The sequence below is a fragment of the Chiloscyllium punctatum genome, chromosome 3 (genome assembly GCF_047496795.1).
Source record: "Chiloscyllium punctatum isolate Juve2018m chromosome 3, sChiPun1.3, whole genome shotgun sequence".
Classification (NCBI taxonomy): Eukaryota; Metazoa; Chordata; class Chondrichthyes; order Orectolobiformes; family Hemiscylliidae; genus Chiloscyllium; species Chiloscyllium punctatum.
Window position 1 is genome coordinate 90,387,648 of NC_092741.1, and position 23,064 is coordinate 90,410,711.

General features: G+C 41.3%; 1 protein-coding gene across 3 annotated transcripts in view; it reads right to left on the reverse strand.

Moving 5' to 3' along the window:
• arhgap18 (Rho GTPase activating protein 18) overlaps positions 1-23,064 on the reverse strand; it is a 138,193-nt gene that overhangs the window by 39,778 nt on the left and 75,351 nt on the right. For all 3 annotated transcript variants that reach the window (XM_072556035.1, XM_072556034.1, XM_072556040.1), the window contains exon 2: positions 991-1,187. In XM_072556035.1, coding sequence (XP_072412136.1) covers positions 991-1,187 — 197 coding nt within the window. The remainder of the gene's footprint in view (positions 1-990; positions 1,188-23,064) is intronic.

Below are 23,064 nucleotides of genomic sequence, written 5' to 3' on the forward strand. Positions count from 1 at the left end.
TCTTCTGCACACTCTCCTAAGTGTCCACATCCTTCTTGTCTTGTCAAGTGACAAGCAGAATTGAACACAACACTTTAAATGATTTGAGCTATTGGGAGAGGCTGAACAGGCTGGGGCTGTTTTCCATGTGGCGTCAGAGGCTGAGGGGTGACCTTATAGAGGTTTACAAAATTATGAGCAGCATAAATAGGCAATGTAGAGGAAGTGGTGGAGGTTGGTACAATTGCAACATTTAAGAGGCATTTGGATGAATGTATGAATAGGATGGGTTTGGAGAGATATGGGCCGGGTGCTGGCAGGTAGGACTAGATTGGGTTGGGATATCTGGTCGGCATCATGGGTCTGTTTCCATGTTGTACATCTCTATGACTCTATAATCAAAGGCCTATAAAGTTGCAACATGACATCCTGACTCTTCTATTCAATTCTTCAACCAATAAAGGCAAGCATGCCATTGTCTTCCTTACCTATCTACTTGTGTGGCTACTTTCAGGGAACTATGGACTTGAACCCCAAGATCCCTCTATACATCTCTGCTCAGGATCCTGGTATTAAATTGTATACTTTCCCTTAATATTTGATCTCCCAAAATGCAGCACCTTACACTTACCTGGATTAAACTCCATCTGCCATTTCATAACCAATATCTGTAACTAATCTATATCCAGCTGAATTCTTTGACAACCTTCCACACTACCCACAACTCTACCCATTTTTGTATTGTCTTCAAACTTACTAACCCACCCATCTACGTTCTCATCTAAAACATGAACCTCCAGTCAGAAAAACAACTTTCCACCAATATCTTCTGCCTCCTATGAGCAAGCTAATTCTGAATCCATGCAGTCAAGTCATCGAGGATCCCATACATCTTAGTTTTCTCGACGAGCCTACCATGAGGGACCTTGTCAAAAGCCTTACTAAAACTAATAGTTTTGATAAATTACGTGATATAACCAAATTGAATTAATCTAATTAGCTTTCATTTACCATCAGGCACTTTCACGGCCACCTCTTCTTGCTCTTCCTGGCAATTTTCCTGGGTTGTCTGGATATTTTCCACTTCACTCCAGTAGTCAGCCATGGAGAGTTCATCCAGAGAATCCTGGGAGGAGGACCGTTCATATTGAGGCCTCTCCATGTTTCTGGAATGCACTTGATTCATACTATACTGTCCACATCTTCGACTGTAAAACAAAACACACAGGTTTTCCTTTTAACATCTACATTAGAATATCACCTACATTGGAATATCTTTTGTTGATATTTCTGTTACTTGTATATTGAAATGAGCAGCTTGGTATTGCCAAGTATTACCAAACAGTCAGCTATCAAATCTTCTCACAAACTCCATAACTTGAATTTTCATTTCACAACTGGTCTTGCAAAGAGAGGCTGTTACATTTGATCCAAAATAAAAGCTTACAGTAAAATTCTGCCTCAAAGCATTATGTTATTGTTAAATGAAGTCAAGTCCAAAACACGTTTGCTCTACTTTAAAATAATGATGTATCAACATCTTGTTTTTATTTCAATTTTTTTGTCATGCATATTTCATGAATACTGTCACACGTATTCTTGACTGATTCATCCTCTGTCTGTCAATGCAACTTCACATCTGCATTTAAGCTTGACAGTACTGTAAGATGAGGTAAAATAGTGTAAAAACAAACAGAAGACATTAGGAGAAAGAAAGGGGAATGTCCAAAAAACAAAGGAAAAATAGGACAGTAAATCATCGGACTCTGAGCAGTCTATAAGCAAATAAAATTACTTGAGGAGGGCTTTTAGCAATACAACTTGGATAATAGTCTCTGAGCCAGCTGAAGAATGGGAACCTTTTTATCATTTTAAAAACAGTATTATTATGAATGCCTTAGGCCGTTGAATTGATCATCTGGTAATCAATCCTAATACTTGGAGTCATTAATATTTAATCCTTCCACATTTCATATCATGAATACCATGAACAGCAAACATGCTCAAATGTTCCTGGTGGCTGCCATTACAATGACTCAACGCACAAGCAATAACTTTTTGCTTGGAATTCCTTTGTTATATTTCTCTTTATTGTTTGTCCACTTGTACGTTGGTCCAAGAATTTATATTGAAGGAGGTTTCCATAATCTCCAGGAATGCTTGAAAACCAGATTCTATTCTTTCAGTTTGAGCTTAATGTATGAGTGCTAGTGGGCTGACAGGAACATGTCAGGCAGATTCTTTCTTCACTTGATGTTCAGAAGTTACTTTTCTGCAGAAACAATTGCTACCTCTTGCTGATTTTCACCTCCCTCATCTAAGGGCATCAAGACCGGATCTCACCATCTCACTGCTTATTCATTGTAGAACAAGAAAGAGTGCATTGTATTCCTGGTCTTGTGCATGAGTTGCATGTCAGTTAGTTTACCATCTCCATTCGTGATTGCAACTATTGCAACAGGGTGAATTTTAATGATTTGCATGAAACGGTTGATACTGAACCTGTACTCCATTTTTACATTTCTATGCATTTTAAATTCCAATCTTAAATAGCAGCTGGTTCAATAGTACCCATTATTACGATCACACAAACTTATCATCAACCCCAGTGTATTCATTCATATTGACTAACAAAAGCAATAATGATTAATAAAGTATGTCAGACAGTAGTTGAAACACATCGTAGTGAGATGGTTAAATCTGGCCTTAGTGTTCTTGGGTGAGGGAGATGAAAACAGCAAGGATTAACAATTGTTTCTGCAGGAAAGTATGATTCAGAACATCATGTGAAGAAAGAATCTGCTTGACATATTGCTCTTGTTAGCCTGCTTTATGGTAGTTGAAGCACATAGTTCACCTGATGCCAATGACATCAACAATGCTGAAAGAAGTCAGAAAAATGACCTTTCATCACATTGCATTATGGGATACCTTGAGCTATTCAAAAAACCACCTCCTCAATCTGTCCATCATTTTCCACCTTCTATTCTTAATTGCTCCCTCCTCTGCCCCCTTTCCTTTGTCCCTTTCCTTCCAATCCCTTGCTCTGTCTGTTCTGGTCTTTTCCTCTCTCCGTTAGCCCTGCCATACCTCTTCTCAACCCTTGCCATGTCTGCTTCCTTCTATTCCCTCCTCTTACATGTCTCCACTTCTCTTTGCTAGAATCAATTATTTACCACCCTGCCTACTTGTCCAGCCTGAACATCTCACTATGTCTTGATTGGCCATCAGAGCAACAAGTGATTGGTAATGTATTAGCTTCAGATTTAGGCAGATATTCCAGTGAAAGACCATTCATTTATTTTAAAAAAATACAAGCATTTAGCTTCAAATCCTGTTACATCCGTTAGTAATGGTACAATAGAGCTTAAAAGATTAGAGTTTTACATCTTTTGTCACAAAACTGTGCAGGAGTCAGAATGTTAGTTGACACATTATTTGGGATATGAATTCAAACCAAACAAAAAGGTGCTCTTTTGGTGCAGTGTCCCTACCTCTGAGCCAGAAGGCCAGGGTTCAAGCCTCACCTGCTCCAAAGGTGTGTCATAACATAAAAAAAAAACCCAAAGAAGTGCAGATGCTGGAAAGCAGAAACAAAGATACATATTCAAAGTGGAATCACAGGTAGATAGGATAGTGAAGAACGTGTTTGGTATGTTTTCCTTTATTGATTAGTGCATTGAGCATAGGAGTTGGGAGGTCATGTTGTGGCTGTACAGGACCTTCGTTAGGCCACTTTTAGAATACTGCGTTCAGTTCTGGTCTCCCTCCTATACGAAGGATATTGTGAAATTGAGGGATTCAGAAAAAAAATGAAAAGGATGTTGCCAGGGTTTGAGAGTTTGAGCTATAGGGAGAGGCTGAATAGGCAGGGGTTATTTTCTCTGGAGCGTTGGAAGCTGAGGGTTCCCTTCTAGAAGTTTATAAAATCATGAGGGGCATGGATAGGGTAAATAGACAAGGCAGCATCTGGGGAGCAAGCTGCCTGACCTGCTGTGCTTTTCCAGCACCACTCTGATCTAAACTCTGGTTTCCAGCATCTGCAGTCCTCACTTTTGCCTAAATAGACAAGGCCTTTTCCCTGGGGTTGGGAGGTCCAAAATAGAGTGCATAGGTTTAAAGTGAGCGGGGTAAGAATTAAAAAGGGACTTAATGAGCAACCTTTTCACACAGACAGTGGTGAGTGTCTGGACTGAGCTGCCAGAGGAAGTGCTGGAGGCTGGTACAATTATAACAGTTAAAAGGCATCCGGATACGTATATGAATAGGAAAGGTTTAGAGGGATGTGGGCCAAGTACTGGCAAATGGGACTAGACTTATTTAGGCTATCTGGTCAACATGATTGAATTGGACTGAAGGGTCTGTTTCTATGCTGGATATCTCTTTGACTCTAAATTGCTTGAAACACTCAGCTGGTCTGACAGTATCTGTGGAGAAAAAGCAGAATTAATCTTTCAGGTCAAATCATTGACTCTGCTTTCTCTTCAGATGTTGCCAGACCTGCTGAGCCTTTTCCCAGCAATTCCTATGTGTTGTAACATCTCTGAACAGATTGATTAGAAGATGTATTTTGTTTTAAAAACAGCATGGCAGTTGCAGGCTCAAACCACTGAGTGGCGCAGATACAGGTTTAATGCCATTATGATTATCTCTTGCAGTAAGTTCATTGTTTAAAATGTCCTAACTTTTTCGAATACATTTGTGATTTCTTTCTTTTAGGTGTCCTTTCATTATTTGAGTCTGTTATTGTCGCCATCAAATGTACTTTTACTATAACTAATAGAGTTCCTAATGCAGAGTTCTCCTCAATCTCCTGGCACCACTGCACCGACCTTGTCAAATTCCCAAGGGATATTTCATAAACGTTCTGTGACAACTTACACTGAGGTGCTCTCTTACAATCCCACTCTCTGTCTCATGGGCAAATACTATGTCCATGCTCCATTCTCAGCTGCTAGAGATAAACTACTGTTTGCCATCCGACCCCACACACCACCCAATTTGTTCTGGGTTAACAACAGACAAGGGGTGATTGGGACCAAGTAGCTGTTTTCTCAGGCATGCTGAATACATTCAGTTCGACTCTTAAAGTTATGCTATGACATTCTCCAGCTACACCGTGGGAATAACAAAGACAAAGAAATTCTGCCCAGGACACAGTCTCTCCTTAATGTCTGAATACTTCTCTATTCTTCAAGTGAAAGCAATGCAAGTTGTTGCATTCAGTATTACTTCTGAGCCTTGGATGGATGTTAGTGCTGGTGGATGCTCTTACACATTGATCCTGCTGTCTACAAAGATAGCTCAAAGCTCGATAGAGTGAACATAGCGCCAGTTTACTCTGGAGTCACCTCATCTCTGTGTAAACCTCACGTCAGGTGTCAGCCAGCAACGATTACCCTCTCGGATTATCATAACATAAAAACCATTTCCTCCAAACAGACAGCTAAAAACACAAGTGCAAACCTTGTTTTCTCGAAAAAGGCAAATTATCTAAACATGATCTGGAGGTTAAAGAATCATTGTCAATCATGTGACTTTATTATTGTATTCCCCTGTGTGAAAGGCTTCTGTAGAGTAATATTTTCCATTAACTCTATAGCTAGGATAAATAAATGACGTAATTGTCAAAGCCCTGATTGCTTATGAATACTAAAGGTGAAAAATGAAAAATGCAGACTTCCCTCAAACAATATATTTTGACCAGCACAATTTAGAAAGGAATAAAAAAGCCATTTAAAATTTCAGGTAAGTATTTCTTTAAAAAGGTATACCTTTAAAATTGATAAGTGAGATGGTAAAAGTAATTTCTGTGCTGCCGCTGGTGCCATAGTTGCATTGAAATGATATATCCTCCAGTCTACAATATGCCAAGGCCCCAGTTCTCAGCATATCAGGCACTGAAATAATTCTGTCCCACTACAGATCTGTCACAACAGATATCTCTAGCTTCAAGTAAAGCTTAAGACAACAGGTAAATTTTCACAATGCAGTGTTTCCACTCTACATATAGCTGTATACTCGGCCTTCTTAGAAAATTAGACTAAAGTACACGCATTAAAGTTTTGTAACATTATGAATAACTAAATACTATTTAGAGAATACACAATATAAAGACAGTATTCTCAGCAAACAGAAAAGAAATCACACAAGGAGCCCACACTGTATAAGTTGTAGTGTATGAACATATGAATTAACAGCAGGAGTAAGCCCCTTAAGCCTGTTCCATCATAAAATAAGTTCATATCTGATCTGATTACTCCATATTCCACCACCCCCCCTCCCCACTCCTGATAACTTTTCACTTCCTTGTTTATAAAGCATCTTTCTAGCCCCATATTGAAAATATTCAGAGACTTTGCTTTCACCTGAGTTCTAAAGACTCATCACTCTCAAAGCAAACAAAAAGGTTTCCTTATCTCGGTATTAAATGGGCAATCCCTTATTAAATAATCATCCCTGGTAGCGAGTTTTGAGAAGATTTGTAGCTCAGGTTGAGGTTCATTTCCAGCTTAGCGAGCAAACCTACATCCAGAATAATCCCCAGTTCTAGATTCTTCCATAAGAGGAAAGCAACAAACTCCCCATCAAACTCTCTTAGAGAATCTTGTGTTTCAATCAAGTCATCTCGTATTCTTCTAAACTTCAGAAAATGTGTGCTGAGCCTGTCCAATTTTTCCTCATAAGACAACTTGTCTATTTTGGGTATTAGACTGTTGAACCTTCTCTGAATGGTTTCCTACGCACTTCCAACCTTCCTGGAGTAAGATGACCAATACTGATATGGTCTCACCTACAAACCTACATCCAGAACTGATATGGTCTCACCAATGCCCTGTAGAATTGAAGCATAAGCTGCTGTATTTGTACAGTCTTTGTATTTTTGTATCATATATGGAAGATGTTTGTATCCAATTCCACTCAATAATTAATATCATTCTATCAGTTTCCTAATTACTTGATGAACCTGCACAATTTTTAAAAATCTATGCCCTAGGTCAGTCAGATCTCTTTAAATTCTGATTTCTGCAAATTCTCACCATTTAGAAGATATCCTTGATTTTTATTCTTCCTGCTAAGGTAGAAAAGTTCGCATTTTCCCACAATATGTTCGTTTGTCAGATCTAGGCCCACTGACCTGCCCTACCTACATAACCCCTAGCCTCAACATCACTTCACAACTTATGTTCCACTTACAGTTGTATCATGAACAAGTTTAGCAAGGATCTGAGACAAGGAGAACATTTTCACTCAAAGGATGGTAAATCTTTGGAACACTCTACGTTAAGAGGTCAATGGAAGCTCAGACATTGTGTATATTTAAAAGTTAGTTATGGTAAACTTTTGAATACCAACACCATGAATAGTTGTGTGGCTGGTGTAGGTAAAAAGCATTGAAACATTCAATCAGCCATGATCTTAAAAGGCAGAACAGGCTCAATGGACTGAATGGCCTATTCCTATATGTGTGTTCCTCTCATCTCCTGGTTTGAGTGGAACAATAAGATGGGGCTTATGTCAGATTATGAAGTTTCAGATTGTACTGGAGTGTAATTCTGCTGCAGGTGGTGGCCAATAACACTTCATGGATCCCAATCTTGAAATGATAAGTCTGTTTCCAGTCTGTCCCATCCAGCCTGGTGATAGTACCACACAACACGATGGAGGTTATTCTCACTTTAAAGACAGGGCATCATCTCCACAAGGATCGTTCAGTGGTCACTCTTACCAATACTATCACAGACAGATGCATCTGCAGCCAGCAGATTGGTAAGGATGAGGTTAAGTATGTTTTTCCATCTTGTTGGCTTCCTCACCACCTGCTGCAGAGCCAGTCTAACAGCTATGCAATTTAGGACCTGACCAGCTCAATCAGTAGTACTGCTGTCAAGCCACTCTTGGCGCTGGACAATGAAGTCTCTTACCCAGAGTACATCCCGTTTCCTTACCAACCTCAGTGCTTCCTCCAAGAGTTGTTTAACATGGAGCAGTACCAATTCATCAGCCAAGGGAGGACAGTACATAATAATCAGCAGGAGGTTTCCATGTTTGACCTGAAGCCATGAGACTTCATGGGGTCTGGAGTCATTGTTGAGGATTCCTAGGGCAACTTTGTCCCAACTGTATACAGCTATGCTGCCATCTCTGCTGCTGGGACAGGACATATTCAGGATAGTGATGGTGGTGTCAGAGACAGTGTCTGTAAGCTATGAATCCATGACTATGTCAGGCTGTTGCTTGAATAATCTGAGAGATAGCTCTCTTAATTTTGCCACTCGCCCCCAGATGTTAGTAAGGAGGAATCGGCAGAGTCAACAAGGCTGTTTCTGCCATGGTCTTTCCAGTGCCTAGGTCAATAGCAAGTGGTCCGTCCAGTTTCATTTCTTTGTTGAGACTTCATAATGATTGATACAATTGAGTGGCCATTTCATAGGACACTTGAGTGTCGATTACATTGCTATGGGTCTGAAGTCTGCAGGTATGAGTTAGAGTGTATGAATGTGTCAGAATGTTGCTTGATTAGTCTGTGAGACAGCTCTCCCAATGTTGGCACTCGCCTCCAGGAGTTAGTAGGGAGGACATTGTTGGGTTGACAGGTTTGCTGTTGCTGCTAATACTTCTAGTGCCTTTGTCAATGCCAGATGGTGTGTCTAGTTTCATTCATTTTTTGAGACTTTTTAGCAGTTGATATGACTAATGGTTGATAAGTGGCTTGCTATGCTACTACAGAGGGCAGTCAACCATGGAGGGTTCCAAGATGGTAGCGATCTAGGAAGATGGTATTGCAGAGCTCCACACCGCATCCCAAGTGGGATAAAGTCCTAACCTGCCCTACCCAGACCACCGCGATATCCTGGGAGTCTTGAAAGTTCATGGAGTCACAGGAAACTGTCAGAGAGCAACGTACCTCAGTTTTTGTCATCCAGGGATGCAGAAGAAGGGATCAGGTACATCTGAGGCTGGGTCCACAGCCCAGCCTGCAGGATCCTTGGACTCTATTTCCTACCAGGTCCTGGTAAAGGACCTCGTGAAATCTTGCAAGATGGTGGGGAAAGAGATAGAGGAGAAGCTGGCCTTGATTTCTATCAAGCTGCAGAAGCATGAACAGCTGCTGGGAGACCTGGAGAAAAAGGATGGATGAGGTAGAACGCAGGGTCACAATGGTAGAAGCTGAGACCAATTCCTCCAAGGATAGGATCCAGGCATTGGAGACGCAGGTCCGTAATTTATTTGACCAGGTTGATGTCCTCAAGAAGAGGGGCAGAAGAAAAGAATATTTGGATCGTCGGTCTGCCAGAGGGTAAGGAAGTTGAGTGGCTGGTGGAATTTATTGAGGACTGGTTTACTGAAATTTCTTAATTTGGAGGCTGGAATGAGGAGCTTGAAGGCTGAGAGGGCTCACCAGGTCAGACATGAAGGTCAGATCTGGACCAATGTCCTCTTTCTGTCTTGGTGCAGTTTCATCATTATAGAATAAGGAGAGAATCATGGAAGCTCCCAGAATCCAGAGGAAGGACCTAAAGGCCCTAGCTTAGTTTTAAGATCTTGTTCTTCCAGGATTTCTCAGCAGCAGTGATCCGGAAAAGAAAATCCTATGACAGTATCAAGAAAAGATTGAGGGAGCTCGGGATCCAGTACTCTGAGGCTACTGGCTGTGCTTTGGGTCACCCTAGATGGATCTGTACATCTTTTTGACACGTCAGAGAAGGCAAGACACTTTGTGGACAAATTAACTTCATCTGAACAGTTTAGTATAGACAAATAGTAGTGTTGTTTGGGTATGTCTCTACTTTTCTTTAAAGAAAAAAAGTAAGTCTGGTCAGGGCTTTCTTTTCTTTTTTTTAAAATCGGTAATAATCTGGTCTAAACTATGCTCAAGAGCAGTTGGGATGTGCACTTTCAATTTCCAAGTTAAGTTACATAAAAGGATGGGTGGGGTGCTTACCATTTTACTTTCAAAATTTCTTTGTTGACATTGTTATTTCATGGTGTATTTTCTTTCTTTTCTCTTGTGTTTGTGGTACAGCTCCAGCTAGGAGGAGAGAAAATGGTTGGGGTGGCGAGATGCCTACTTACGGGCAGTTTATGTCTGGTTCAGGTAGTTAAATGCCCTAGCTGCAGTATTGGCAGCAGGATGGGAAGTTGGGTTTTGGGATGCGTAGATGGCCCCTTTGGACAGGGGGTGAGTTCCCCTATTCAGCACCATTGGCACTTTATATGATGGTTTGGTTTTTGGTTTTTGTTGTATACAGTCTTTGATAGCTTTGTCAGTTTGTTAACTGTAGTGGTTTTAGTTTATGTAGCTTTTATGTTTGATGGGTCTTGCGAAACTAAGGCTTGGCTATTTGTAATTCAAATTCCTCCTCTCTGGAATCTAAATGTTACTGCAGAAGGTTATGGCTAATGACTTCATTAAATGGTGTACCTGGAACATCAAAGGGAGTCACTCACTAACTAAGAGGAAGGTGGTACTCTCGAGTCTTAGAAAGGAAAAAGGTGGATATTGCTTTATTACAGGAGTCACACTTGGATGGTAGGGAACATTTGAAGTTACAACAGAATGGCTTTGATCGGGTTTACTTTTCATCTTTTAATACCAGAAAGAGAGGAGTGGCTACATTGGTTAGAAGGAATCTCCCATTTAAGTTATTAGAGTACACTAAAGACACACACGGGAGGTTTGTAATCCTCAAAGCCCTGATAAATGGAGAAGAATATGGTGTTTTAAATGTTTACTGTCCTCCGGTCCATCTCCTCAAATTTCTGGAAGATGCGTTCTCTAAACTGATATGTCTCAAGTCCCAGCATATCATTATAGGGGGAGATTTACATTGTCTCATGGATCCCACAGTAGACATGTTGCCCAAAGGCCCCCCCCGATACTCTCTGTACAAACTAAACAATTAGTAGATCTGTATGTGGAGTTAGAGATGGTGGACATCTGGAGGTGTCTCCAACCTACAGGCAGGGATTTTATGCTTTTCCCCCCAATCTGCACAGATATCACTCCAGGATTGACTTTTTTTCTGATCTCACTAACACCCCCCAAGAGTGGGATGCTATAGTGGACCAGAGGCACTAGCAAATGGATCCCTTTATCCTCTAGAGTGGTTTGGCTTGAACGAAGCCTTTATAAGATGGGTGAAGGTTCTCTACAGTGATCCTCTCGCTGCAGCCTTCACCAATGGGGTACGATCAAGCAATTTTAGCAATGGCTACCCCTTTTGCCATTGTTTTTTATGTTGGTGATTTAAATGTTGACAGAGGCTATTCTTAGGCATCCCAATATATCAGCTCCAGAAGTGGGGTCAAAATTACATAAGATTTCGTTGTATGCAGACAATGTCCTCATCTTTTTGTCAAATCCAGCAGTTTCGGTGCCTTGCCTGATACAATGCATCAGCTCGTTTGGCACCTTTTTGGGGTACAAGATTAATTTTGCAAAATCAGAGGCTGTGCCTATGGGTGGTCTTACAAAGGTGCTAGGTCTTAAGGGCGAATCTCGATTCCCATTTAAGTGGTCGCTGGGGGTTTTATGTATTTGAACATATTCATCACTCCAGCTCTTGATCGGTTGTTCAATTATTCGACAAAATTAAACCAGACCTTCAAAGATGGAGGTGCTTCTGGTCTCATGGTTGGGTTGGACAGTGCTTATTAAGATGAAGATTCACCCCTGTTTGGTGTACCCTATACGGATGGTGCCCCGGATTTTTGATAAGTAAAACCTTCAGGAAACTGAACAGCCGGTTCAGCTCTTTTATTTGGCATCATAACCGGCCCCTTATTAAATTAGCTAAACAGCAATTGCCTTACAGAATGGGGCGAGTGGATCTCCTAGGCATTAAAAACTATCTTACTTGAGTGATTGGGCTTTTGGGGACCCTATTTCAAAATGGTTAAATATCGAAACCTCTCAGGCAAAGTGCCTCCTTACTAGTTTGCTGTTTTTGGACAAAATGAGGACATTTAAGGAATATTGCCATAATTCAATGGCTGTCAATATTGTTAAAGCATGGAGGGCAATTCAGCAGAGGGAAGGCAATATTGGCAAAACATCTTTTCTTACACCTATAGTGGGTACGCCAGGTTTTCAACCAGGGATGATGGGTTCAGGATTCAAACATTGGACAGTTAGGCGTGTGTCTTGCATGGGCGATCTATTTGAGGGAGACACAATGATGTCTTTTGATCAGTTAGCGCAGAAATACCAGCCACCTAGCAGGGACCTCTTTCGTTTTTTTCAAGTTAGGGGTTTTATTTAAAAAAAGCTACACTTTTGACTGATCCCTATGTCAGCACTTTATATCATCAATTGGGGGGGGGAGGGGGGGTGCCCCCTCAGATGAGTTCAATCGACTCGGCAAGGTGTAGGAGAGAGAGCTAGGTCTCCTCAAAGGCATGGAAGATATTTGGGAAAATGCAAGAAAGATATCAATTTGCAATGGGACCCATGTTTTACAGTTGAAGTTTCTCCACAAGGTCCACTTAGCTCTGGATCGTTTGTCAAAATTTAAACCAGGGGTATCTTCAACATATCCCAAGTGTAAAGGTAGTACGGGTACTCTTACCCATTGTCTCTGGCCATGGGGTAGGCTTCTAACATTCTGGAGCACTGTGGCAGGTGCAATGGAGGGGATTTTGGGTGTAAGGGTGGAGAAGGACCCAATCTCACTTCTTCTTGGCCCGCCCAGTGTGTTCCCTGTAGATGCGCATAAGAAAAACTTTTCAACATCCTCACTTTCTGCGCAAGAAAGAATATCTTGTTAGGTTAGGTGTCCGAAAATCCCCTGGGCCTGTCGGGTTGGCGTAAGATTGTTATGGAGTATAATCCCCTTGGATTTTCTCACAAGTATGGTGCACCACAAAACTAAGCATTTCTATAAGAGATGGTAGCCCTTTTCAGAATACCTGGACACAGATTTGTCTGCCACACTGTTAAGGGCTTTTAAATAGCCATATCGATTGTGCTTTATGAGTCCAACATCCAGGGAGGGGGAACTGCGAACTTGTGTGTAAGTTTAAGCTCTCAATATTCAAGAGTTCGTGTTTTGTTTTGCTGAGCTGTATTATTGTTATTATTATTTATTAGTTTGTTATTATTTATTTAGTTAAGTAGTTAATTGGGGTTTTTTAAAATATGTTTTATATGTTTATACTATACATTTGTACATGAGGGCTGTTTGGGTTTTAAAAATTTCTTTTGGTGTTCTTCGTATTGTTTTGAATTGTATTGTTTTGTATTTGTTGTAATATTAAAATGTCTATTTTTCAATAAAAATATATCATTAAAAAGTCAACCACATTGTTATGGGTCTGAAGTCAAGTGTAGACAGGTAAGGACAAGGTTGGGAGAGCAGTTTTTCTTCCCTAAAAGGGGATTAATGAATCAGATTTTTAAAAATTATGACAATCGACATTTATTTCATGATCATCATTAGACTTTTAATTCCAGATTTTTATTATTTTCATTTTCTACCATCAGCTGTGGTGAAATTCAAAGCCAGGTGCCCTGACTCACCAGTGATAGGAAAACTGTTGGAGAAAATTCTAAAGGAGCGAAGTAATGCCCACTTGGAAAGGCCCGGGATTATTAGGGATAATTAGCATGACGTCACCAGAGAGATGTCATGCCCAACGAATTTGTTAGAACTTTTTGAAAATGTGTACAAGATTGTGGATGAGGGAAGGTCAGTTAATGCAGTTTACATAGATTTTTGTAAAACCTTCGACAAGATTCCACATGTAAGACTGATTGAGAAGGCTAAAGAACGTGGAATTGAGAGATACATGGTGAAATGGATTAGAAACTGGCTTAGTAGGAGAAAACTAGGGAAGTAAACATGTGGCTAAGGGATTGGTGTGGGAAAGAGGGATTCCACTTCATGGGGCATTGGCATCAGTTTTGGAACCGGGAGGATCTGTACAGTTGGGACGGTCTCCACCTGAACCGATCAGGTACCAATGGTCTAGCGAAGAGGATAAATAGGGTGGTCAGTAGGACTTTAAACTTCTGAGTTGGGGGGAAGGGAAAGTGAAAGCGACAGGGAGTATGGAGTTAAATGGAAAGATAAGCGGCAAGATAGCATATGTGCAGGCAGATTTAAACTTGAGACAGACTGGGAATGCAGCAAAAAGGAAGGATAACTTAGGACATCTTATGACTTCCAATATCTCTGATAAGAAAGTTAGCATTAAGGCACTTTACCTGAATGCTCGTAGCATTCATAACAAAGCAGACGAACTAATGGCACAGATCATAGTGAATGATTATGATGTGGTAGGTATCACAGAGATGTGGTTACAGGGGGGTCAGGACTGGCAGTTAAACATCCAAGGGTTTTCAACTTATCAAAAAGACAGGGAGGTGGGCAGAGGGGGCAGGGTTGCCTTGTTAGTTAAGAACAAAATTAAATCTATGGCACTGAATGACATAGCGTCGGATGATGTAGAGTCTGTGTGGGTGGAATTGAGGAACCACACAGGCAAAAAAACCATAGTGGGAGTTATGTACAGACCTCTTAACAGTGGTCAGGACCAGGGATGCAACATGTACAGGGAAATAGAGAAGGCATGTCAGAAAGGCGAGGTCACGGTTATCATGGGAGACTTCAATATGCAGATGGACTGGATAAATAATGTTGCCAGTGGATCCAAAGAAAGGGAATTCATGGAATACTTACAGGATGGCTTTTTGGAACAGCTTGTCATGGAGCCCACAAGGGAGCAGGCTATTCTGGACTTAGTGCTATGTAATGAACCAGACTTTATAAAAAATCTTAAAGTAAGGGAACACTTAGGAAGCAGCGATCATAATATGGTAGAGTTCAGTCTGCAGTTTGAAAGAGAGAAGGCAAAATAGGATGTAATGGTGTTACAGTTAAATAAAGGTAATTATGAGGGCATGAGAGAGGAACTGACGAAAATAGACTGGAAGCAGAGCCTAGCAGGGAAGACAGTAGAGCAAAAATGGCAGGAGTTTGTGGGTAAAATTGAGGACACTGTACAGAGGTTCATCCCCAAGAAGAGAAAGATTATCCGGGGAGGGATTAAACAGCCTTGGCTGACAAAGGAAGTCAGGAAATCTATCAAAGAAAAAGAGAGATCCTATAAAGTGGCCAAGAGCACTGGGAAATCAGAAGATTGGGAAGGCTACAAAAACAAACAGAGGATAACAAAGAGAGAAATAAGGAAGGAGAGGATCAAATATGAAGGTAGGCTAGCCAGTAATATTAGAAATGATAGTAAAAGTTTCTTTCAATACATAAGAAACAAACGACAGGCAAGAGTAGACATTGGGCCACTTCAAACTGATGCTGGAAGCTAGTGATGGGAGAAAAGGAAATAGCAGGAGAACTTAATAAGTACTTTGCATCAGTCTTCACAGTGGAAGACATGAGTAATATCCCAACAATTAAAAGGAGTCAGGGGGCTGAGTTGAGTACGGTTGTCATTACAAAAGAGAAAGGGCTAGAAAAGCTAAAAGGTCTTAAAATTGATAAATCTCCTGGCTCTAATGGGCTACATCCTAGAGTTCTGAGGGAGGTGGCTGAGGAACTAGGGAGGTGTTGGTTGAGATCTTTCAAAAGTCACTGGAGTCAGGGAAAGTCCCTGATGATTAGAAGATCGCTGTTGTAACCCCCTTGTTCAAGAAAGGATCAAGGCAAAAGATGGAAAATTATAGGCCAATTAGCCTAACCTCGGTTATTGGTAAAATTCTAGAATCCATCATTAAGGATGAGGTTTCTAAATTCTTGGAAGAGCAGGGTCGGATTAGAAAAAGTCAACATGGATTTAGTAAGGGGAGGTCGTGCCTGACAAACCTGTTGGAGTTCTTTGAAGAGGTGACAAGTAGGTTAGATCAGGGAAACCCAGTGGATGTTATCTACCTAGATTGCCAAAAGGCCTTTGATAAGGTGCCATACGGGAGGCTGCTGAGCAAGGTGAGGGTCCATGGTGTTCGAAGTGAGCTACTGGGATGGATTGAGGATTGGCTGTCTGACAGAAGGCAGAGAGTTGGGATAAAAGGTTATTTTTCGGAATGGCAGCCGGTGACAAGTGGTGTCGCACTGGGTTCAGTGTTGGGGCCGCAACTGTTCACATTATATATTAATGATCTGGATGAAGGGACTGGGGGCATTCTAGCGAAGTTTGCTGATGATACAAAGTTAGGTGGACAGGCAGGTAGTACTGAGGAAGTGGGGAGGCTGCAGAAGGATCTGGACAGTTTGGAAGAGTGATGCAGGAAATGGCTGATGGAATTCAATATGAACAAATGCGAGGTCTTGCACTTTGGAAAAAAGAATACAAGCATGGACTACTTTCTAAACGGTGAGAAAATTCGTAAAGCCAAAGTACAGAGGGATCTGGGAGTGCTAGTTGAGGATTCTCTAAAGGTAAACATGCAGGTTGAGTCCGTGATTAAGAAAGCAAATGCAATGTTGTCAATTATCTCAAGAGGGTTGGAATATAAAAGCACAGTTGTGCTACTGAGACTTTATAAAGCTCTGGTTAGGCCCCATTTGGAGTACTGTGTCCAGTTTTGGTCCCCACACCTCAGGAAGGACATACTGGCACTGGAACGTGTCCAGCGGAGATTCACACGGATGATCCCTGGAATGGTAGGTCTAACATATGAGGAACGGCTGAGGATCCTGGGATTGTATTCATTGGAGTTTAGAAGATTAAGGGGAGATCTAATAGAAACTTACAAGATAATACATGGCTTGGAGAGGGTGGACGCGAGGAAATTGTTTCCGTTAGGCGAGGAGACTAGGACCCGTGGACACAGCCTTAGAATTAGAGGGGGTAAATTCAGAACAGAAATGCGGAGACATTTCTTCAGCCAGAGAGTGGTGGGCCTGTGGAATTCATTGCCACAGAGTGCAGTGAAGGCTGGGGCGCTAAATGTCTTCATGGCAGAAATTGATAAATTCTTGATGTCACAAGGAATTAAGGGCTACGGGGAGAATGCGGGTAAGTGGAGTTGAAATGCCCATCAGCTATGATTGAATGGCGGAGTGGACTCGATGGGCCGAATGGCCTTACTTCCACTCCTATGTCTTATGGTCTTATAGTAATAAGACACAAATGGTGGTGGTCGAAGGTTGTTTGAGTGACTGGAGACCTGTGTCCAGCGGTGTACCACAAGGATCAGTACTGGGAACCTTATTGCTTGTTATGTACATAAAAATGATATAGATGAAAATGTGGGAGGAAATGCTTAAAACATTTGCAGATAACACCAAGATTGGTAGTGTGGTTAATAGCAAAGAAGATATAGATGGGTTGGTCAGATGGGTAGAGCAGTGGCAAATAATATTTAACCCTGATAAGTGCGAGGTAATACACTTTGGAAAAGAAACAAGATGAGGGAGCATTTAATAAATGGCAGGGCACTGGGTAGCTTTGAGGAACAGAGGGATCTTGGGGTAATTATTCACAGATCCCTGAAATCAGCAGAGCATCTCAATAAGACAGTTAAGGAGTCACATGGGACACTTGCTTTCATCAGTCGTGGGATAGAATATAAGAGCAATGAAGGTAACATTGGGTTGCACAGAGCATTGATCAGGCCACTAGTGGAATACTGTGTGCAATTCTGGTCACCTCAGTACAGGAAGTATGTGATAGTACTAGAGGGGATAGAGAAGAGGTTCACCAGGATGTTGCCTGGGATAGGGAAATTGAGTTATAAGAAGAGACTAGATAGGCTTGGATTGTTTTCTTCAGAACAGAGAAGACTGAAAGGGTCATGATTGAGATGTATAAGATTATAAGGGGTTGGACAGGATGAGTAAAGAGTAATTGTTCCCCTTTGTTGAGGGGTCAATCATGAGGGGATATTGTTTTAGGGTAAGTGCAGGAGATTCACAGGGGATTTGGGATTTGGGAAAGAAATCTTTTCATTCAGTGAGTGGTGGGGATCTGCAATGCACTGCCTGACAAGGTAGTGGTGGCTGGGAATCATACAATGTTTGAAAAAAAAATAGGATGAACACTTCAAATGTCATAACATTCGAGGATATGCGACAAATGCAGAAATTGGGATTAGCGTACTTTTAGTGGTAGTTATGGGCTGAAGGGCCTTTTCTGCACTGTATGAATCTATGAATCGGAGTATTACCTAGTTCTTTGGATTACTAGTCCAACGACTATACTATTATGGAATTGCCTTCCCAACAACTAAAGCTCAGAGTAATAGTTAATTTCATACACATCATTGTCTTAATACCAGAGACTAACATTTCCAGGAATGTATTCTCAGGGTCATCAAACCTGAAATATTCATTCTCTCCAGAAATACTCTATCGCCTGCTGTATATTTTCAGTTTTTCTCACTTTTATTTCAGATTCCTAATGCCTGAAATACTTTTATAAGATGTGTTCTTCATAGTACTGTAATATAAAAGATTCAGACAGCTTTCTCTTTAGACAGATATTTTCCCCTTCGCTAAATGTTAAATTATTGCTGTTAATCATGCTGCAGTCACTCTCACGGTTACACAAAGGGCTGACCTTGTGCTTAACAGAACTTGCAGCTCAAGCTTCAATTAATGGTATATCTACAGGCTCATTGTATAGCAGAGATAACAAAAGCATGTCCGATACCATGGCTTATGAGTCAACTGTGAATGTGTACTTGATGTCTAAAATGCAAGTGTGTGTGTTTTTCTCCTTTTGGTGAGCTTACTATCCTGCTCCAAATGTATCACAGCCATTAGAATGCCCAATGAAAAGACCATGTGGAACTATGAATATAGTTTGCAAAGGAAACGTTGAATTACGAATAGGCAGTAACATGTATTCGGAAGAGATTTGTGAAAGGTACAATGCAATCTGCAGACAAATTGGTTACAGAATTTTGAAATACACCATATACCTATGCTTCTGTTGGGAACATTTAAAACAGGAGTTTGCCCCATGTTTCTCCATCAGGGACCTGGAGATCCTGGTTGAGGGAGCAGTGCAACAAAGAGGTGTCTTTTTACTAGAGGCTCTAAGGAGCTGAACCACCAGACACTGCCAGCCTGGTCAGAAATCATCATCCAGGTCAGTGACGTCTCGAGAGAGTGGATTACTGGGCTGCTGTGGTGAAAGAAGCTTCAATGACTTTGTCTGCTCCATCAGAGTAAATGCCAGTACATCCTTTCTGCTACATAACACTCACTCCATGTCTGCCACCAAACCCTCCTTTCACCAGGGTTCATGTTCTATCATCCGCTGTGCTGCAATCATTACCCATTAGCCCTACCCACCCACATGACTAAACCTGCATCACTCCCTCACAATACCTTTCTCCCACATGCAGCTGACCAAACAGCCATACCAGCCACTTGTATCTTACTCATTCCATCCCTTTATATTGTCACAGGGAAATGAATCCCATAACGGGGCACAACAATGCTGTCCAGGTGGAGGATGCCTAATTTCTCTGTTTCCATCCCTTATAAGAGGAGGAGAATTCTTACCCTCGCTAGATAAGACTGAATGACTCCAATGGGGAGGCAGAGACATCTATATTCCAGCGGCTGAGTAAGTCAGCCACATATCATTCCACTGCAACACTGGCAGATCCAGGCGCTCAGTATCATGCATCAAACACCACTTCTACTGGCCGTGATGCCTTCTGCGTCTTGTGTCTTACAGATGCAACTAGCCTCCCAATTATATCGGTGGAGAACTGCCCGTTTCTTCCCCCCCAGAAAACATCCTCAGAGCCCAATGATGTGACAATGTTGAGACACTGGAGAAAGTATCAGCAGACTGCCTCCAGCAATCCCCACCAGCCCTAGTACTGACAACTTATTGGGGTCAATATGGACACAGGACATGAGACCGGTGAGCTGGATTTGACATCAACATTAGCCTCACGAGTCTTCTTGCCTGATTCGTCCACATGTCTCATCAAAGACCATTTCGCACTCTATAAGACTCTGCCCAATGAGTCAAATTCAGATAATCCAAATTTCTGATTGTGTTAAAGTTAGTAACCATTCCCGTTGGCAGAAAAACAAATCCAGCAAAATTATTCCTGTGATAAACGGTAATTCTCGACTGGGAAATGCCAGATTAACCAAATTCATGCAAATTTGTAATATGGCTGGGTCTACCATTGGAGCAGAGTTCAACTAAGTCAAAGTTCTAGACAAGCCATCATTTAAGATCAAGATTTCCTGTTGAATAGATGTTTGTGGGCAAAATGTGTTCCCGAGGATCTTCCAGGGTTATCTTAAACCTCTGCTGAACACAAAGTTGTGAGCACATCCCCTGGGATTCGACTCTTAGCAATTTTACTGGACATATATAAAACCTGGCTTGTGCACAAGTAACAGCCTAATCATTAGGGTTTCTTGCTACTAGTGCCAAGTAGGCGAACTATTTCTGATGCCTGTGTTACAACAATCAGTATTTTAAAATATATTTAATTTGCTTAAAGCAGTTGGGAATGTCCTGAGGACATTTAAAAAAAAAGTTATTTCTTTCTTTAAGTTTTTTTTTGTGACACATTATCTGTCATTTTCAGTTCAAATGGTGGAAACTTTGGGGAAACCCAAAGGTTGACAGATGCAGTCTAATCTGCTCCAACAATGTTTATGCATTTCATGCTGAATTTTATTTGCTTTTAATTTTCAGCCATTGCTTTCAAAGGGAATAATTAATGGTTACAGTCCAACATGCAACCTACTTATGGACCTGTACTTTTTCAAACTGTTGCCAAGGTCACTTGGGAACACAAAATACCATCTCTATTTTCAAAATAAAAGGGTTGTTTAGGCATTACAAAGCATCATGCTAGAGGACAAAAATCCAAATAAAATCATCCGTGACTTTGTTCCTTTTCATAAATAAATTCAAAGTGCTATCATCTTTTCATCTAACATACTTTGAAAATGGCATGGGGACAAATAGATTTTAATCAGCTGAAGTTGCAGACTCGGTCAGGCAGCTAAATATTGAATTACTTTGACTGTGCCACCTGGAGCCTTGTTTGCCGATATCTTGTGTTCCAGGCACCCGAGCAAGTCCAGAACAAGTACCAGCAAAGAGTACTTTGGAAATTAAGTGGAGGAAATTTGTTTTCTATTTGACAAAAAATAAGCCATTTGCAAAACAAGCCATTGATTAGCTGTCAATTATTTTGCATCAGGCCATGACCAAGGAGGCTTCCTGGATCGGAATAATCAAACCTCAAGACCAGCAGCGTTAGTCCTTCAGTCAGCAACCCCTCCAAGTACACACACAATATCAGGTAGAACGCTGGACACAAATTTGTTCTCACTATGGCTGCTTGTAAATTAACACAAAAAAAGGTGAGGAATAGGAGCAGAAGTAGGCCATCTCATCCATAGAGCCAGCTCTGCCAATCAATAAGATTATTGCTGATCTTTTCGTGGACTCAGCTCCACATACCTGCACGCTCACCATAACCTTCAATTTCTTTACTGTTCAAAAATCTATCTTTGCATTAAAAACAATAAAGTAGCCTCAAATGGGCACTGAACCCCACAGATTTACAACCCTTTTAGGTGAAGAAGCTCCTCCTCAACGCAGTCTTAAATCTGTTCCTCTTATTTTGAGGCTATGCTCCCTAGTTGTAGTTCAGTGGAAACAACCTCCCTACTTCTACCTTACTTTTCCCTTCATAATTTTATGTGTTACTTTAAGATCCCCCTCACTCTTCTAAATTTCAATGAGTATAGTCCCGTTCTACTCAATCTCTCCTCATAAGCCAACCCTCTCAATTCTGGAATCAACCTCATGAACCTTCTCTGCACTTCCTCCAGTGCCTGTACATCCTTTCTCATGTAAGGAGACTAAAACTCCAAATGTGGCCCCATCAGCACTCTGTACAATTGCAGCATAACTTGCCCTCGAGCAATGAAGGACAATATTCTACTTGCCTTCTTAATGACCTGCAGCACCTGCAAACCAGCTTTTTGTGATCCATGCACAAGGACAAATTTTTGCCAATTAAATAATAGCCCATTTGCTGTTATTCCTACCAAAATGGAGGATCTCACATTTACCAATATTGTACTCCATCTGCTAGGCCCTTGCCCACTCACTCGACCTATCTATATTGCTCTGCAGATTTTGTATCCTCTGCAGACTTTGCTTGGCCACTCATTTTAGTGTCATCTGCGAAGTTTGACACACGACACTTTGTCCCCAACTCTCAGTCTTCAATATAAATTGTAAAGAATTGTGGTCCCAAAACTAATCCCTGAGGCACACCACTAGCCATTGATCGCCAACCAGAAAAACACCCACTTATCCCCTCTTCACTTTCTCTGTTAGTTAACCAACCAGTTAACATGTTAAAACATTACCCATAACACTGTGCACCTATACCATATGCAGCTGCCTTTTGTGCAGCACTTTGTTGAATGCCTTCTAGATATTCAAATAAACCATATCTATCAGTTCCCCATGTTGTCCATCACGCTTGTGGCGTCCTCCAAGAATTCCAGTAAATTAGTTAAACATGATCTGCCTTTCATGAATCCATGCTGTATCTGCCCAATGGGACAATTCCTATCCAGATGTCTCATTATTTCTTCCTTGATGATGGATTCAAACATTTTTCTCACTACAGAAGTTAGGCTATATTCTGAGCTAGCTAACTCACATTGTCCATCTTTCTTTTCGGCTTTCTGTTGACCTTTAAAAGATTCCCCAATCACCGTTTTCCCCACTAATAGAGCCATAGAGATGTACAGCATAGAAACAGACCCTTCAGTCCAACCCGTCCATGCCGACCAGATATCCCAATCCGATCTAGTCCCACCTGCCAGCACCCGGCCCATATCCCCCCAAACCCTTCCTATTCATATACTCATCCAAATACCTCTTAAATGTTGCAATTGTACCAGCCTCCACCACTTCCTCTGGCAGCTCATTCCATACACGTACCACCCTCTGTGTGAAAAAGTTGCCCCTTAGGTCTCTTTTATATCTTTCCCCTCTCATCCTAAACCTATGCCCTCTAGTTCTGGACTCCCCGACCCCAGGGAAAAGACTTTGTCTATTTATCCTATCCATGCCCCTCAATTTTGTAAACCTCTATAAGGTCACCCCTCA